Consider the following 17,914-nt stretch of genomic DNA (forward strand, 5'->3'; position numbering starts at 1 on the left):
ATCTACAGCCACCTATGGATCTTTCAAAATGTATCAGTCAGTAATGAATAGACCTGAGCTCCACCAATGACATATGGAAAACATGCACTGTTAGGGGTCCCTGAGGACTGAGATTGGGAAACACTGAATCACTAGTCTCAGACTTCAGTCCTAGTTCCCAGACAGGCCAGGTTATATGGATATCCTGCATGAGCACAGGTGTGTCAGTCACATGATCCTCTAATGACCCATTTGTGATTATATAAAGGGATTCCTAGAGCCTTGGTTATTAGAGAAGATTGGGAATTGTGTGGGCACTGAGAGCACCAGATAACAAGATGCTTCTGTCAGACAGTGAGAAGGCTGCTATGGACTCTCTGTTTGAGAAGATTGCTCTTAAAGCTGAGGATTTGGGGTGTGAGGCCCTGGACAGGTGAGACACATAGTTGGGAGCTTGTTACCTAGACAGTATGAACTATTGTATATCTGTAACAACTTATACCACAAGTTGAGTTTCTCTGTTTCTGGAATCCTATCTATCGTCTGCTGTACATATGACAGTTTATAAGGACCTGCTAAATCCTTGCTGTACACTCCCACCTCAACTTAAATATAGTATTCTGACCCAGTGATGATTGGTGCCATTAGGTATTCAATCTGCAGTGCTTAAAGGAAGCTGCTTAAATGTAAACTTAACCACTTAACCGAAGTCTGAGTACATGTACCATAGCTCTTAACAATACCTGTTGGCAAGGTTTTTTAACTTATAGCCCTTTATGGGGATTTGTGGGAGGCTATTTCTCTCTCCTCTTGACACCCCCACATCTGTATGAGGTTCATTTGAGACTCTAAAATAACCAGGTAGCAGGGCCGGACTGGCCATCGGGCACTTCTGGCAAATGCCAGAAGGGCCGATGGCTAGTTGGGCCGGTCCAACGGGGCAGGATGTCCGTCCGAGCAGCGCAGCTCACTGCGCGCTGCTCGGCGGACAGTGTCAATGCGATGTGCGGCGCGCCAGTAATCACATGGGAGGCGCATCATGTAACAGCACCTGTCACATGATGCGCATCCCATGTGATTACTGGCACGCCGCACATCGCATTGACACTGTCCGCCGAGCAGCGAGGTGATAAGGTAAGTGTGTCTCTGACTGGGGGAGGGGGCTGGCTGTCACTGACACTATGTCTCTGACTTGGGGGGGAGCTGGCTGGCACTGTCACTATGTCTCTGAATTGGGGGGGGGCTGGCTGGCACTGTCACTATGTCTCTGAATTGGGGGGGGGCTGGCTGGCACTGTCACTATGTCTCTGAATTGGGGGGGGGGGGCTGGCTGTCACTATGTCTCTGACTTGGGGGGGGGGCTGGCTGTCACTGTCACTATGTCTCTGACTTGGGGGGGGGGGGGGGCTGGCTGTCACTATGTCTCTGACTTGGGGGGGGGGGGGGGGCTGGCTGTCACTATGTTTTTGACTTGGGGGGCTGGCTGTCACTGTCACTATGTCTCTAACTTAGGGGGGGGCTGGCTGTTGCTGTCACTGTCTCTGACTTGGGGGAGGGGGGGCTGGCACTATGTCTCTGACTTGGGGGGGGCTGGCTGTCACTATGTCTCTGACTTGGGGGGGGGGGCTGGCTATCGCTGTCACTGTCTCTAACATAGGGGGGGCTGGCTGTTGCTGTCACTGTCTCTGACTTGGGGGAGGGGGCTGGCTGTCACTGTCACTATGTCTCTGACTTGGGGGGGGGGGGGCTGGCTGTCACTATGTCTCTGACTTGGGGGGGCTGGCTGTCACTGTCACTGACTTGGGGGGGGGGGGGGCTGGCTGTCACTGTCACTGACTTGGGGGGGGGGGGGCTGGCTGTCACTGCCACTGTCTCTGACTTGGGGGGGGGGGGGGCTGGCTGTCACTATGTCTCTGACTTGGGGGGCTGGCTGTCACTATGTCTCTGACTTGGGGGGCTGGCTGTCACTATGTCTCTGACTTGGGGGGTGGCTGGCTGTCAATGTCACTATGTCTCTGACTTGGGGGGCTGGCTGTCACTATGTCTCTGACTTAGGGGGGGCTGGCTGTTGCTGGCGCTGTCTCTGTCTTGGGGGGGGCTGGCTGTCACTATGTCTCTGACTTGGGGGGTGGCTGGCTGTCAATGTCACTATGTCTCTGACTTGGGGGGGCTGGCTGTCACTATGTCTCTGACTTGGGGGGCTGGCTGTCGCTGTCACTATGTCTCTGACTTGGGGGGGCTGGCTGTCACTATGTCTCTGACTTGGGGGGGGGGGGGCTGGCTGTTGCTGGCGCTGTCTCTGTCTTGGGGGGGGGCTGGCTGTCACTATGTCTCTGACTTGGGGGGTGGCTGGCTGTCGCTGTCACTATGTCTCTGACTTGGGGGGGGCTGGCTGTCAATGTCACTATGTCTCTGACTTGGGGGGGGCTGGCTGTCACTATGTCTCTGACTTGGGGGGCTGGCTGTCACTATGTCTCTGACTTGGGGGGCTGGCTGTCACTATGTCTCTGACTTGGGGGGTGGCTGGCTGTCGCTGTCACTATGTCTCTGACTTGGGGGGGGCTGGCTGTCAATGTCACTATGTCTCTGACTTGGGGGGGGCTGGCTGTCACTATGTCTCTGACTTGGGGGGCTGGCTGTCACTATGTCTCTGACTTGGGGGGCTGGCTGTCACTATGTCTCTGACTTGGGGGGCTGGCTGTCACTATGTCTCTGACTTGGGGGGTGGCTGGCTGTCAATGTCACTATGTCTCTGACTTGGGGGGGGCTGGCTGTCACTATGTCTCTGACTTGGGGGGCTGGCTGTTGCTGTCACTATGTCTCTGACTTGGGGGGCTGGCTGTCACTATGTCTCTGACTTAGGGGGGGCTGGCTGTTGCTGGCGCTGTCTCTGTCTTGGGGGGGGCTGGCTGTCACTATATCTCTGACTTGGGGGGGGCTGGCTGTCGCTGTCACTATGTCTCTGACTGGGGGGGCTGGTTGTTGCTGCATCTCTCACTGGTGGGGGGGCTGGCTGTGTCTCTCCCTGGGGGGGGTGTGTGTCTGGCTGGCAATTGTGTGTGTATCAGTACATTGTGTGAAGTCTGGACCTATATATATATATATATATATATATATATTAGTGTGTGTGTGGCGCCATGTATATATTAGTGTGTGTGTGTGTGGCGCCATGTATATATTAGTGTGTGTGTGTGTGGCGCCATGTATATATTAGTGTGTGTGTGGCGCCATGTATATAATAGTGTGTTTGTGCGCGCAGTATTTTAATATAATATGTGAGGGAAAGGAGGATCTTAATATAGTGTGGGAGGTAGGCTATTTAATGGTGGAGTGTAGGTGGGGGCTAACTATTTAAGTTGAGGTGAAGGAATCTTTAATTTCATGCTTGGGTGGTTTAGGGCTATCAATTGAATATGGTGCTGATTTTGGGGTGGAGGGCTATTTATTAAATGTGAATATGAATTATTTATTGCTGGCGATGGTTGTGGAAAATAGCTATATTTATTAAACTTTAATGCTATTTAATTTATTACTTAGACTGTCTGCAGGGAGGGAAATATGTTTTGAGTAAATGGGTATATTGTTAGTTTAATGTTGGGGCTGTTTGAAGGGAAATAGGTATACTTATTAAATGTGAAAATTATTATTGTGGGGACTGGAGGGAGGCCTAATTATAAAACGTGAGTTGGAGTTTTCTAAATCTCATGTACCCCAATTTTTTCAGAATTGGGGATCTAATATTCCAGGATAAAGACAAGAAAGAACTGAGCTAAAGAAACTAGCTGCTACAAGTGGTGAAAGTGACAAAGACAGGTAGGAGAGAGCAGGACAGTCTGCCAACGGTCCTGAATCTGGTGGGGCAGTCCTGAATTTGGGTGACTGTCACTTAGTCAGGATTTGGTTTAACTGCAAGGACAGTTGGGAGGTATGTCCCGCTTCACAACGTACTGCTTGTGAAGGCAGAGCTGTGTGCTTCTAACAGTAGTGCACACAGTATTGCCTGTGTATTTGTCTAAATTGATAACCATGTTACATAATAGGGGCCCAGCTGTCTTAAATACCCTGGGCCCCCTGAGCCTTAATGCAGCATGTTAGGGGAAGGGAACTGATGGCTGCTCTCAGTTCCCGGACAGGACACAGCCTGCAGAGGAAGCCTAGGAGCTCCAAGTATCACAAGATTTGGTAATCTTGTGAGACAAAGAGCTTCCCTGCTCACTCTACAGGAAGTTCCCACCCTGATGGATGTCAGCAGCACCAGAAGCATCCCCAGTGGGCTGGGGATGGCGTGATGTGACTGGGAGGGCGTGATAAATGTAATGTTTTATTATAATATATGTATCAATGCCACATGTTGGCCACACCCAAAACACAATGTGGGCACGCCCTTTTCGGCGCCGCCGCGCAGCGGCGGCGCACACTTCATTTTATGCTGGGACTGAGATGGGCCTGTGTACTTTAAATGCCAGGGCTGATTTTTAGTCCCAGTCCGGCCCTGCCAAGTAGTAATAAACAAGGGGTATGCCTACTTTAAAAGCCTGTAGCATTTCAGTGACTGATGTACATTCTCTTTAGTTTTGCTAATTGGCTAACACACACACACACACACTTAAGAGACTGCTTAATATAAATACACATTGAGAGTTGCATACAAAGCTGCAAAATGCTGTGTCATCTGGTGGGAAATGCAGCTAGGTGCAGGATCTGTGGGTGCCTTGTGCCACATATAAAAATAAGATGGAACTTTGCAGAATGAGGTATTTAAAATTTAATTTTTCTGGCTGCCAAGTCATATTTATCAGCAGTATTTATACAATATTTTGCACTACAAGTGCTTTGGGCTCATGAAAATGGATTCAAAGCAATCCACATATGAGCAGAATTAGCAAGCAGGTGCTGGCACCAGTCCTGATGGTTGTGTTCCCAGTACGTCATCTGGTAAAGCCTATGTAAAAGTATATAGTCTTTTTAAATCAGGGAAAAAAAACATACACCCAAAAAAATGTTACCGTGCAGAAGCGAAAAAGTCTAACTGAGGAAAAGTTAAGTGCCGATTAATGACTGAAATTGCCAACATGCCATTCTACACACGCAGTGGCAAAGAAAGAATGGAGCCTTCACCTTTCTCTATTAGTGGCAGATCAAAAAATGTTATTGCGCCTTCTTGTACGGTCACTCGTGACCAAGCAAGACCAAGTAATTTGGTGTCTAAAAGTGGTGCACAACTACTGTTACGCATCAAGGCCGAGCTGCAAGAAAACAGTAAGGCATTAGAGGATAATGTGTGCTCTGAATCAGAAATGATGACAATCCCTGTGGAGAGTCCATCCACCAGTGGTATGTCTAATCGTGAGCATTCTGTTGGTGTACCCATAAAGAAGGGCCCTTTAAGCAGTTCTGCTGATGTGTGCCTGAACAAACTGAGTGTAGCCGGTGATGCACAAATTGAGGATGCCACTTTGGAATTAGAAGAGGATGAGGGGGAGATTTGTGTAGGCGACGAGGGCGCTAATGATGAGGATGATGCAGACAGATACCAAATTTCCTTTCTCAATTTCTATTTATATTCTAGAGTCTATAATGGCTGAATTTGTTACTATTTTCAACAGGTGGAGGGGGGGGGGCCTAGAGAGACAGAAACCAAACTGCCTTTGTCCATTTCTTTACATATTTAACTATAAGTGTAGGGTGTAATATACACCCAAAGACAATGGCTGCTTTGCCAATATGCATAGATGGAGAGGAAGACAATCTGGTTTGTGTGTACAATTAATGATGGCCTACCAGGATTTAAACAGTTTTTTTTTTCATAATTTATTAGCTTTACAATTACATTACTTATCCAAGAAACAGATGGAGCACTAAATTCGGTTATTTTATGCCCAAAAACATTGATTTTTAAACAAAATTGGAAAACAAAACCCAGACACGCAAGGGCGGTTTGGCAAAACCAAAACACGGCGTAATCCAAATCCAAAACCAAAACACGGGGGTCAATGAGCAGCTCTAATAAATCTAATATTGTGCTGGTAAGCAGTTATTACTGAGACTGTGACAAATACCCTATTACTAAATATCTTGACTTTCTATTGCATATGTCCCCTCTGGGTGTTGCTCCATGTATCTCCCTCTTTAATAAAACTGTTCCTCAACCTCTTCTAGGCTCTTCCAGAATCATCCTGAGACCAAGTCTCACTTCGTTAACAAGGACCTGAGTCCTGGCTCCAAGGACCTACACACCCATGGAGAGAAGGTGGTTAATGCCCTTGTAGAAGCATTGAAGAACCTGGGAAGCCTTGCAGAGCATCTGTCCACTCTCCGGGACATGCACACAATCACTCTGAAACTGACTGTAGATATAATCAAGGTGAGATGACCCATAGTAACATGTGACCTTTAGTCCACCACTGATGGACATTCACACTGCCCTAGTTTATCATGCTGAACCACTCCATATTAATCCTGCTATAATTTGGTTATGAATGACCACATTATCTCTTAGAGATCCTGAACACAGCATTTATACAACCAACCTATTGATATGCAATTAAATGTAAAGATTGAAACTGGAGATCGCCTATTGTAGTATCCCTTATAGAATGTGCTAACTGTTGTTCAATATGGAAGCTATTCAAAATAGGACCTGTTTATGCTCATTAAATCTAATATGCTTAACTGTAACCCCACTAACCAATCCCTCTGCCTCCCTCCCCAGCTGCTGTGTGACTGCCTCCTGGAGGTCATCATCAAACACTTCCCTGATGCAGACCGGGCTGCCTGTGACAAGTTCCTCACTGCAGTTGCTGAGAACCTGATCTCCAGTTAAATGGGGAAGAGATGGATCTGTCTGCTGTAAACCAGTCTAATGTCTCCATGAACATGATCTACACTATGACTCCTGTATCAGGATGGAGGAGGAAGATGCACAAAGGCCAAGCTGGATGCTGAACCTTACAGGGTCATTCAGTTGTACTGGATCACTCAGTTGTACTGAATAGTGTGTGCATATTGTGACAAGTCCATAAACAATATTTATTAAATCTCGCTTGTGCTGTCTCCATTTGTACTGTAGTTGAGGCAATGAAATGCGTGAGGAGAAGCTGTAACATGACCGCTGGTTAGGAATGGGTTTCCATATCTCCAAGACTCTAACAGGGGATATTGAGCTTTGTACCCAGAAAACCCTGAGGCTCAGTGGAGTTTATGTAGAGATGGAACAAGCGTTTTTTTTTTTTATTTAGTTTTTTAATTTTTATTGTTATATTTTCCATACTGGACATGTGAACAAGATGCATGTGTTTGTGTCCATAGGTTGACTCTGCTACTCTTTCTGTTTAAAGGCAGTGCAGGCAATAACAGCAAAGGCATGTTTATGTAACCAACTCAATCTGCGGTGACAACGCCCACAGATATGTCTACTGAAAAGGGTATTTGTTGCAGGCGTTTGACTCCTGACTCCAGATCCTTGATCGCTATCATGGTCCTTTTTTCCTTTTGTGTGATAAAATAAAGGCATGCCCCACCAAAAGGGGTTCAATCTCTGCAGTTTTAGGGGGATGGAACAGCTTGAGGAACCTCTGCAAAAGCTGCACTTGGGCTTGAGTAACTTTCGGGTCATGACTCTCACATTTTGTGCTCTACATTAAAAATCCAGTTAAGCATCTACATTTAAAATGTATCTTCATGCAGCAGACACATTATACATGGTATACTAATTTTCATTATCTTAAGATGTATACATGTAACTTTTTTTTTTTTTTTTTTCCCCCCCATCCAGACTCCTTTTAATGTCTGCATTATTAAGTCAAATGCACTCAACTATGAACTTGATTCACCTAGAGGCCTGTTACACAGGAGCTGGACAATGTCCACTTGGTAATTAAGGGCACAGGCTATACCTACTGAAGTAAATAATGCATGCCTAGCTGCACTCCCAAATCCTTTATACTGCACATGGTCTGAGTAACAGTGATGTAGAACTGGAATAACACACGTCAGTGCACCTCATGCTAGTACAGTCATGGCCAAAAGTTTTGAGAATAACACAAGTATTGGTTTTCACAAAGTTTGCTGCTTCGGTATTTTTAGACCTTTCTGTCAGATGTTGCTATGGTATACTGAAGTAAAATTATAAGCATTTCTTAAGTGTCAAAGGCTTTTATTGACAATCACATTAAGTTTATGCAAAGAGTTAATATTTGCAGTGTTGACCTTTCTTTTTGAAGACCTCAGCAAGTCGCCCTGCCATGCTGTCAATCAACTTCTGGGCCACATACTGACTGATGGCCGCCCGTTCTTGACTAATCAATGCTTGGAGTTTGCCAGAATTTGTGGGTTTTTGTTTGTCCACCCGCCTCTTGAGGATTGACCAAGTTATCAATGGGATTAAAGTCTGGTGAGTTTCCTGAACATGGACCCACAATTTTGATGGTTTGATCCCCAGCCACTTATCACTTTTGCCTATGACAAGGTGCTCAATCATGCTGAAAAAGGCATTGTATGTGACCAAACTGTTCTTGGATGGTTGGGAGAAGTTGCTCTTGGAGGATGTTCTGGTCCCATTCTTTATGCATGGCTGTGTTCTTAGGCAAAACTGAGTGAGCCCCCCACTCACTTGGCTGAGAAGCAACCCCACACATGAATGGTCTCTGGATGCTTTACTGTTGGCATGACACAGGACTGATGGTAGCACTCGCCTTTCCTTCTCCGGACAAGGGTTTTTTCAGATGTCCCAAACAATCTGAAAGGGGATTCATCAGATAAAATGACTTTACCCCAGTCCTCAGCAGTCCAATCCCTGTGCCTTTTGCAGAATATCAGTCTATCCCTGATGTTTTTCCTGGAGAGAAGTGGCTTCTTTGCTGGCCTTCTTGACACCAAGCCGTCGTCAAAGTCTTCGCCTCACTGTACGTGCAGATGCACTCACACCTGCCTGCTGCCATTCCTGAGCAAGCTCTGCACTGGTGGTGCCCCCATCCTGCAGCTGAATCAACTTTAGGAGATGGTCCTGGTGCTTGCTGGACGTTCTTGGGCGTCCTGAAGCTGCCTTCACAACTATTGAACCTCTCTCCTTGAAGTTCTTGTTCCGATAAATGGTTGATTTAGGTGCAACCTTACTAGTGGCAATATTCTTGACTATGAAGCCCTTGTGCAAAGCAATGATGACTGCACATGTTTTCTTGCAGGTAACCATAGTTAACATAGGAAGTACAATGATTTCAAGCACCGCCATCCTTTTAAAAGCTTCCAGTCTGTTCTTCTACCTCAATAAGCATGACAGAGTAATCTCCATCCTTGTTCTCGTCAACACTCACCTGTGTTAACGAGAGAATCACTGACCTGATGTCAGCTGGTCCTTTTGTGGCAGGACTGAAATGCAGTGAAAATGTTTTTGGTATAAAGTTTTTGTTTTTTTTTTCATGGCAAAGAGAAACTTTGAAATTAATTGCATTTCATCTGATCACTCCATGACATTCTGGATTATATGCAAACTTCCATCATAAAAACTGAGGCAGCAGACTTTGTGAAAAATAATATGAGTCATTCTCAAAACTTTTGACCATGGCTATACATAAAGCATATAGAGAAACAAACATTACAAATGCAATATACACATGACAAACATTCACATCCCACAAAACAATCAGCTTCTGAACAATGCATTGTGGAGCTACTGGTGTAAGTTCTGAAATTTACAATTGGGAGAGAGGGCAGCTAGATTGGTGAGGGATGGTTTATATAGTCAGCCTAAGAAGGAAACTGATCTGAAAACAAACTAGCTTCTTGTGATGATAATCTTTCATTACCTCTGGCTGGTTCTGGGTGAAATGGGATTCAGTAAGACAGAGTACCACAGTTCAGCTCCAGAGTGAAAAAATGTGTAATTCTCAAAACTTTTGGCCATGACTGTATATGGTACGCAGTTTATATATCAACTCATTGGGTAACAGCAATATAAAATGGTTCTAATAGTTTGTAATCTTTGCTATGTGGAAGCCTTGGAGCGTTATTCCTGGCTTGCTGACATTAGAAACGCTGTCAGATGTGACGTGGAATATAGCTGTCCAGAATCTATTTCTTGGTACAAAAGCCTGTACTCCATGTCATCGGCTATAATCTTGGTTAAAGCACTGTCCACCCATACATAATATTCAGACTCTAGTATGTTAACTGCATCTCTTTACAATTCTGATCTTCCATTGCACTGTTGTCACTATGTAATGCATTTAATAGGGATATAGTTCACTGACTAATCAGTTATTGAGTCTTTCTGTAGTCACCAAGTGGTTGCAATTATAACTCTGTGCTCTTCATTATTTTAAAGGCTCCATGAATATAGTGATGGACATGTAATCTGTGTGGCTAGTAGGGGGTGGTTTATACCACAGTTATTGGGTCTCTAGATACTAGAGCTGGACTCTTTCTGGGAACCTCCACCTCCCTCTAGTAGAGTTGTTAAACCATGCAGTTTTGCAAAAAAAAGGGATCCTTGCTTTGAGAATTGCTGGCACCATTGATTCATACCCATGCACACTACAAAAGTGGGTTTACATGTACTCAAGAACCATTAAAGCCAGCACAGCCAGACTATGATTGTGTGAAAACCTCCAAGGGCTTTGCAATTATAGGACAACACATAAGACAAAAAAATGATCCACTGTTCAGTTTGTTTGTTTTTTCATATAATAAACATAAAATAATTGTGTACCTTCTGACACATCTGTATATACAATGGTTACATTAAATACATTTCATCATGTCTTATTTATCCATTACTTAGTAACTGCGTGATATTAAATACAGAGAATGGTGAGAAGGGAACTGTAACATTATCAAAATGATCCTTGCTCAATTATCAACAATATTACACTATTTTGAAGGCATTGCGACATATGTGCTGTATATTAATTATGGGTAAAGTCACAGTTAATATACAGTATATATTCTATGTTTGGTTTACCCCTGAATGGGTGATTGGCCAGTAGTGCAAAATAAAGATGGCAAATATTTACTTTTAAGTAACTAATGTTAGTCGTTAGCCCCTGTTGTGTATGGAAGTCCACATGTTAATGAAATGTTCACAATTATAATGGATATTGGCCATTGAGGGACGGACAATCCAACAATGGGCATCTAAGTGGCAGCATGTCAGAGTAATGGGATATCCTGTTGAATATAATAACTCCCCTACTTGTTACTTACACAGCTCTGATTGGCTCCTCTTGTGATGGTTTTTTTTCAAAACTTTAACTTTGTCTGGCGAGAAACCCAGGTCTCACCATTCATAGTGCAGACGACCCAGGTCAAAAACCAGTAATTACCCCACCAAGAGTCCCGGGTCAGCCGACCTGGGAACTAGACCTGGAGTCATTCATACTGCAGTCTCGACCCAGGTGGCAAAAACACATGTTGAGGCTGCAGTATGAAAGGGGTGGGAGATAGTCCAGTCTGTTATCAATCTGGTTGCAGCTGCCGGAGAGGGGAAGGTATAATCTGATCTCCTACTTTACTATTATGCTCTTAAAGATTGTTAATATATTTGCCTGAAAACGCTGAACCTCCTTATCATTTTTAGGGCTCTTGGGTTTCTAAAGAGAGATGATGTAGCCCAGAAAGTTAACTTGTGGCTGATGGAAAGCCCATTTTTCCAGTTTAAAGTATGAGGGTTTCAAATCACAATTCAAACATATTGATGTTTGTAAAGTAGGGTAGTCAATCATGTGATCATTAAAGTAATAGTACCCTCCACACCAATATACACCTACTATGGATGAATGAATGTGTCTTGGTAATAGAATCTGTCATTCAAGGCAGGAGGCTGCTTTCCTACATAGAATTGATGGCAGATAAGAACTACTTGGCCCATCTAGTCTGCCCATATTTTAATCCATTGTAACCTCAAACCAGATATGAGCTTTAGTTTTTTGTAAGGGTATTCTTATGTCTGTCTAAATGGCTCTACTGTATTAGCCTCTACCACTGCTGATGGTACTTTTCCTTTGAGGAATGTTTCCTTCCTGTACCTTGTTAAAACCTTTGAAAGTTTCTATCATCTATTTATATAGCGCCACTAATTCTGCAGCGCTGTACGGAGAATTCATTCACATCAGTCCCTGCCCCATTAGAAGATGAAGGTTGACCTTCAACCCATATTTCAGAAAGACAATAGACTGAAGGAAATATTCCCAGATTTACCTTTCCTTTCATATAAACAGCCTCCCAACTTTTTGTTAAAAGTGACCTCCCATCACCATCAGAGACTGGCACCTTTCCTTGCAAAAACAAATAATGCAAAACCTGCACCCATGTCCTACCAACAAACACAGTCCACATACCAAACACACAGCGGGACTATAAAACCACTGACACATTCTCATGTACATCCTTCAACGTGGTGTATATGATACACTGTACATGGTGCCCTGAGGGAATCTACATTGGAGACCAAGCAGAAACCGCAATCCAGGATGAGTCTACACCTACACACAAGACGATTCTGGACCAGGACACAGTATGACAGATTTAAAAGTCCTAATACTGAAAGGTCTTTTTAAAAATGACAGGGAGAGAAAAATATGGGAATTCATTCCAATAAGAACATTCCAGTCATTGAAGAAAGGACTCAAACAACTGGATTTATGACCCACTAACTGGACACACTTCACACCCCACAGCAGAGTGCCGACCTCGCAACTCGTTGGACTTTTACTCTTCCATAACAAAAAAACTCTTACTTTAGCTTATCTTAGAGACGTATCCCCCTCCACAAATTTCTTGATGTAACTGTGGGACAGATCATCCCCACAAGCCATCCATATTACTCTTTGGAATCTTGTTACATGACCACCACTTGCCCCATGGAGGCTCCAAGACTATGGAGGAAAGCCTACCATTGCATGACAGAATAACCAGTGAGATGGAGGGCAAGCTTTTGTACCAAGACTACACTGTTGGAGAGAAGGGTATAACTGGAAAGAATTCCATCTGAGAGTTTCTCTACTGCTATATTACAATATTTTAGAGCCATGTTAATTTTGCTGTGGCCCAATATGTTGTAGATTCCACACAGACCACCGAGTACTGTATATTGGCAGGAGATGCCCTGCAAAATATTCTGTTCTACATCATGGTTACTCCCCATCCAGCCATGTGCAGTATAATGGATTTGGGAATGCAATGACACATGCACTGATAACTTCAGTGGATAAAGCCTGTGCATTACTTTTATAAAGTGGACATTGTCTGGTGCCCATGTAACAGGCCTCCGAAACAATGTTCACAAGTCCAACTTCTAATTAAAATAAAGACATTGAGCATCTTAAATTTTATGCATATCAAAAAACAAAATCAAGCCTAAAAAAAAACCAAAAAGAGTCTGAAAAGACATTGCATGCACCTTAATATACATGAGATAGTATACTAAGTTAGAGTCTGCTGCATGAAGATACACTTTAAATCATTATTGGCTGGAATTTTAGTGTAGCATTGGGTGTCCCAAAATTAATCGAAGCCCCAGTGCTCAAAGCCTGGTTGTAGCTTTTCATCCCCCTAAAGTTGCTGAGCTTGAATCACTCTATTTTTAGCACACAAAAAAGTAATGATCAGCACGGTCCTTTTAATTATCACCTCCTTACATATCTGTTACAGATTTCACCCCTGATTGCGTTGCTTTTAGGGCAACACAGCCAGTGCCAGTGCTAGGGTCCTTGGCACCCTAGGCACTTTTTCAAAATCGGTGCCCCCCCACCCCATTTTCAAAATTGGCCCCCCCTCCCATCTTTTCTTACCTTAACTTGCCTCCTCTCTGCTCCCCTCCACTCACTGACACTGTCAGGCCGTGATGATGATGTCACGGCCCGACAGTGAGTGGAGGGGAGTAGACGGAGCAGAGAGGCGGCGGTGGTGATGATCCATTGTCCCTCCCCCCCTCCCTGTGGATGTATCAGAAGCTGTGCGGTGGCCATGAAAGGTATGGTCAGCGGTCGCCGCACAGTTTTAAAGACATTTTTAATCTGTGGCACCCTCCAGATCCAGGCGCCCTAGGCAAGTGCCTAACCTTGCCTAATGGGAGCGCCGGGCCTAAACACAGCCTCTCTGTTCTTGCCTTCCCACCCCTGTCCTGCCACGAAACAAAGTCTGCATACTGACATGCCATTTCTTGTGTGCATGCACAGTACAGAATATATTGTAAAACAATGTACATTCACCTTTACATGAGCACCATTGTGTCTGGGAGGTTCTGGAGAAGAAGCTGTTAAAGACTTAGATATATGGAATCCCATTGACAACAATGTTACAGCTTCTGGTCACATGTTTCATTCCCTCAGCTACTGACAGCCCAGCAGGAATAGTTAAATATTTTTTATTGAAGAATTGGCAGAGTAGTTGTACACTGTTCAATACAACTGTATGATCCAGTAGTGTTCAGTGTTGTCAAATTGTATTTTCCTCCATCCTCAGGGGCACAGAGACCCAGAAACCCCTCCCCTCATGAAGTGCCCCACATAGCGGCACTGTACTATACAGCAGCCACGGTGCTATCAAAGAAGCGTCTGCAGCGGTGCTGTATTGTATACAGCACCGCTGCGGACTCTGACAGCGCCACGGCCGCTGTATAGTACAGTGCTGCTGCTTTTTTCTCTCTTTTTTTTTGGGTGGGGGGGGAACCCCCTCTAAAAATCCTGCGTGTGCCCCTGATCCAGGAACCATAGTGTAGATCATATTCATGGACACATTAGACTGGTTTACAGGAGACAGATCCATCTCTTCCCCATTTAACTGGAGATCAGGTTCTCAGCAACTGCAGTGAGGAACTTGTCACAGGCAGCCCGGTCTGCATCAGGGAAGTGTTTGATGATGACCTCCAGGAGGCAGTCACACAGCAGCTGGGGAGGGAGGCAGAGGGATTGGTTAGTGGGGGTGTTACAGTTTAGTATAGTAGATTTAATGGGCATCAACAGGTCTTATTTTGAATAGCTGCCATATTGAACAACAGTTAGAACATTCTATTAGAGATACTACAATAGGAGATCTCCAGTTTCAATCTTAGCATTAATACAACCAACTGATACAATTAAATATAGTGTGCAGGATCTCTAAGAGATAATGTGGTCATTCATAACCAATTTATATAGCAGGATTAATATGGAGTGGTTCAGCATGATAAACCAGGGCAGTGTGACTGTCCATCAGTGGTGGAATAAAGGTCACATTTATTTATGGGTCATTTCCTCACCTTGATTATATCTACAGTCAGTTTCAGAGTGATTGTGTGCATGTCTCTGAGAGTGGACAGATGCTCTGCAAGGCTTCCCAGATTCTTCAATGCTTCTACAAGGGCATTAACCACCTTCCCTCCATGGGTGTGTAGGTCCTTGGAGCCAGGACTCAGGTCCTTGTTAACGAAATGAGACTTGGTCTCAGGATGGTTCTGGAAGAGCCTAGAATAGATTGAGATATAGCTTCATTAAAGAGGTAGCTACACGGAGTAACGTTTCTGGTTTGGGTGTTCCAGAAAAGCAAGATATTTAGCAATAGGGTAATTATCAGTAGCGTTTCAGTAATATATTCATTCAGTACACCTGCGAATACTCCCACAAGATTAGATGGATGCCCTTCATGTCCTAGCTTTTTGATGGAAGGTGCAGCACAGAGCATTAGTGTGAGGTTACGTACAATTGTCAATTCTGTCTTACCGTAGTCCAGGTTCCTTATACAGCTCAATTATATGCAGCTGACCTCACTTACACAATCACACGAGTGGGCACATCACTGCCTACCACAAACATTTTGCAAAACCTCAGTTTTGTAATAGTATCCTGTAGCCAAACCTTTACTGTCCACCTGTAAATGTGCACAAGGCAGCCACAAGTTCTGCACCTAGTTACATTTTACAAGAGCCCCCTCCCAACTTCTCCCATCAGAAGATGCAGCATTTTGCAATCCCCAAACCACAGGGGCAGCTTTGTATGTGATCCTCAATGCAGATTTATATTTAGCAGCCTCTTAACATTGGATCCACAGTAGGTCATCATATAAACCAGATATATAGATGTAGGGGTTACAGCCAAATTGCAAAACTGAAGGTACAGTATTATTACTTCAGATTTTCTGGAATAATCTTATTTTGTTTATTGTTCTACAGCAGCAGCAGCCTCTTCTGTTACCTACCAGGAACTGTTTGCTTATTTTGCGGTCACGTATACACTGCATACATACCGATTTGAGATGGCAGGTGAGAAAACAAATTATACTCCTAGGGAGACTCCCGAAATAATGGGTGATCTTCCCGACTCTCAGGAGAGTCTGGCATTCTCCCCAATGATGAACCAGTAGGAAAAGATGTTGGTGTCTGGATAACACTTAAAATGTGTCCTATTTTCATGCATTGACTACTATGGAGGTGGCCATTTTCATGGAGACCAAGATTTAACAGACTGGCAGTTAGGACACTCATGACTTCAGTAATGGAGTCAAAAATGTAAGACACGTCCCGTCTCTAGAGAATCAGTAGCGGCTTTTCTTTAATGGGGAGAAGTCAGTGGAGATCCCATTCACAGTATTACAATCAGGTTTGTCAACTACTGAAGACTTTCTCACTGAAAGATACTGAAGGCTGTCATTTGTTATTAAGACACTTCATGTATTATAGTGTCAATGTACTGACGACTATCACATTTCCCTCTGTGGTGACTGGAGGGCTTCACTTCGCTTAACTGCACACAACCCCAGAAGTGCGTACTGTGTGCACAGTCTGATTTTGGGGCTGCGGTGTGCACAGAAGCAGGGAGAGGGGAAGGAGCAGCAATTTAGTGACAGACAGTAAAAAAAGCTGCAGGCGACCAGCAGGTATAAACAAGGTGCATCTCAGGGAAAAGGAAGATGGGGGGGGGGTATTAGATTTTCATTGACAATGGGGTCACTGGGTCTATAGAACAGGATACGGTTTCGCTCTGCATGTTGTGATGCATGGAGCTAGACCGTAGTTGCCTACTCTCCTAGACTGTCCAGGAGACTCCCAAATCTCTGGAAGTCCTCCTGGACTCCCAGGAGAGCAGAGCAGACTCCCATTTCATGTTCTGCAGGGTTAGTTGACTGGTGGGGGTGGGGCTTAGTGACGCAGTACACACATGACAGGCACTTTCCCACTATAATTGGCCAAACTGACACATTAGGGGGCAGGGCCAAGCAACATGTCCCACTTGGCCACACCCCCCAAAAAAAAACACAAAAAAAAACCCACCAGCAATATCTCCCAAGAGGGAGATGTCAAATGTTGGCATGTTAGAGCTAGACACAGCCCTAAAATAGAGCAGGCCATCCCCCTCCCCATGTGTTACACTTACTTCAGTAGTGTCCCTGATAGGAGTTTTCAAAGGTATCTAAATATGGATTAAAATTTTACCTAGAAATGATTGTTAATAAAAACTATGGTATTCAGTTATATATATTAAATTTATATTATGCATTGGACAGATTTAACATTTAAATGGCCATCATCACTGGGTCAGTACAATACATTTAAGTAGAGTGTGAAAGGATTTAGCAAGTCCTTGGAAAAAAAAACAAAAACATAGACAGCAGAATAAAACACACATCATTCCAAAGACAAATTCAAAGTAACCTTAAAATCCAGCTCATGGTATACGTTACTACAGATATACTATTGTTCCATACAGTCTATGGGAAAAAAAAAATAAAAAAATATGTGTCTCACCTGTCCAGGGCCTCACACCCCAAATCCTCAGCTTTAAGAGCAATCTTCTCAAACAGAGAGTCCATAGCAGCCTTCTCACTGTCTGACAGAAGCATCTTGTTACCTGGTGCTCTCTCTTCTCTCAGTGCTCATACAATGCTCAATCTCCTCTAATAACCAAGGCTCTAGGAATCCCTTTATATAATCACAAATGGGTCATTAGAGGATCATGTGACTGACACA

The 17,914-nt window shown here is 44.2% G+C and overlaps 2 protein-coding genes across 2 annotated transcripts; one reads left to right on the top strand and one right to left on the bottom strand.

The window, feature by feature from the left end:
• Positions 1–304: 304 nt before the first annotated feature.
• LOC142143055 (hemoglobin heart muscle subunit alpha-type-like) lies at positions 305–7,016 on the top strand. Its single transcript, XM_075200772.1, has 3 exons — positions 305–412; positions 6,139–6,343; positions 6,692–7,016. Exons 1-3 carry the CDS (start codon positions 318–320, stop codon positions 6,800–6,802), a joined length of 411 nt encoding a protein of 136 aa, XP_075056873.1. The 5' UTR covers positions 305–317; the 3' UTR covers positions 6,803–7,016.
• Positions 7,017–14,655: 7,639 nt separating this feature from the next.
• Positions 14,656–17,831, bottom strand: LOC142143056 (hemoglobin heart muscle subunit alpha-type-like). Its single transcript, XM_075200773.1, has 3 exons — positions 17,693–17,831; positions 15,212–15,416; positions 14,656–14,861 (listed from the first exon to the last, which is right to left on the bottom strand). Exons 1-3 carry the CDS (start codon positions 17,785–17,787, stop codon positions 14,751–14,753), a joined length of 411 nt encoding a protein of 136 aa, XP_075056874.1. The 5' UTR covers positions 17,788–17,831; the 3' UTR covers positions 14,656–14,750.
• Between the last annotated feature and the right edge of the window lie 83 nt (positions 17,832–17,914).

Source organism: Mixophyes fleayi, chromosome 3 (genome assembly GCF_038048845.1).
Source record: "Mixophyes fleayi isolate aMixFle1 chromosome 3, aMixFle1.hap1, whole genome shotgun sequence".
NCBI classification, from domain to species: domain Eukaryota; kingdom Metazoa; phylum Chordata; class Amphibia; order Anura; family Limnodynastidae; genus Mixophyes; species Mixophyes fleayi.

Coding starts and splice junctions, on each gene's coding strand:
- LOC142143055 (XM_075200772.1), top strand. CDS start 318: ATGCTTCTGTCAGACAGTGAGAAGGCTGCTATGGACTCTCTGTTTGAG. Junction 413..6,138: donor GGGTGTGAGGCCCTGGACAG/GTGAGACACATA, acceptor AACCTCTTCTAG/GCTCTTCCAGAATCATCCTG. Junction 6,344..6,691: donor TGACTGTAGATATAATCAAG/GTGAGATGACCC, acceptor CTCCCTCCCCAG/CTGCTGTGTGACTGCCTCCT.
- LOC142143056 (XM_075200773.1), bottom strand. CDS start 17,787: ATGCTTCTGTCAGACAGTGAGAAGGCTGCTATGGACTCTCTGTTTGAG. Junction 15,417..17,692: donor GGGTGTGAGGCCCTGGACAG/GTGAGACACATA, acceptor AATCTATTCTAG/GCTCTTCCAGAACCATCCTG. Junction 14,862..15,211: donor TGACTGTAGATATAATCAAG/GTGAGGAAATGA, acceptor CTCCCTCCCCAG/CTGCTGTGTGACTGCCTCCT.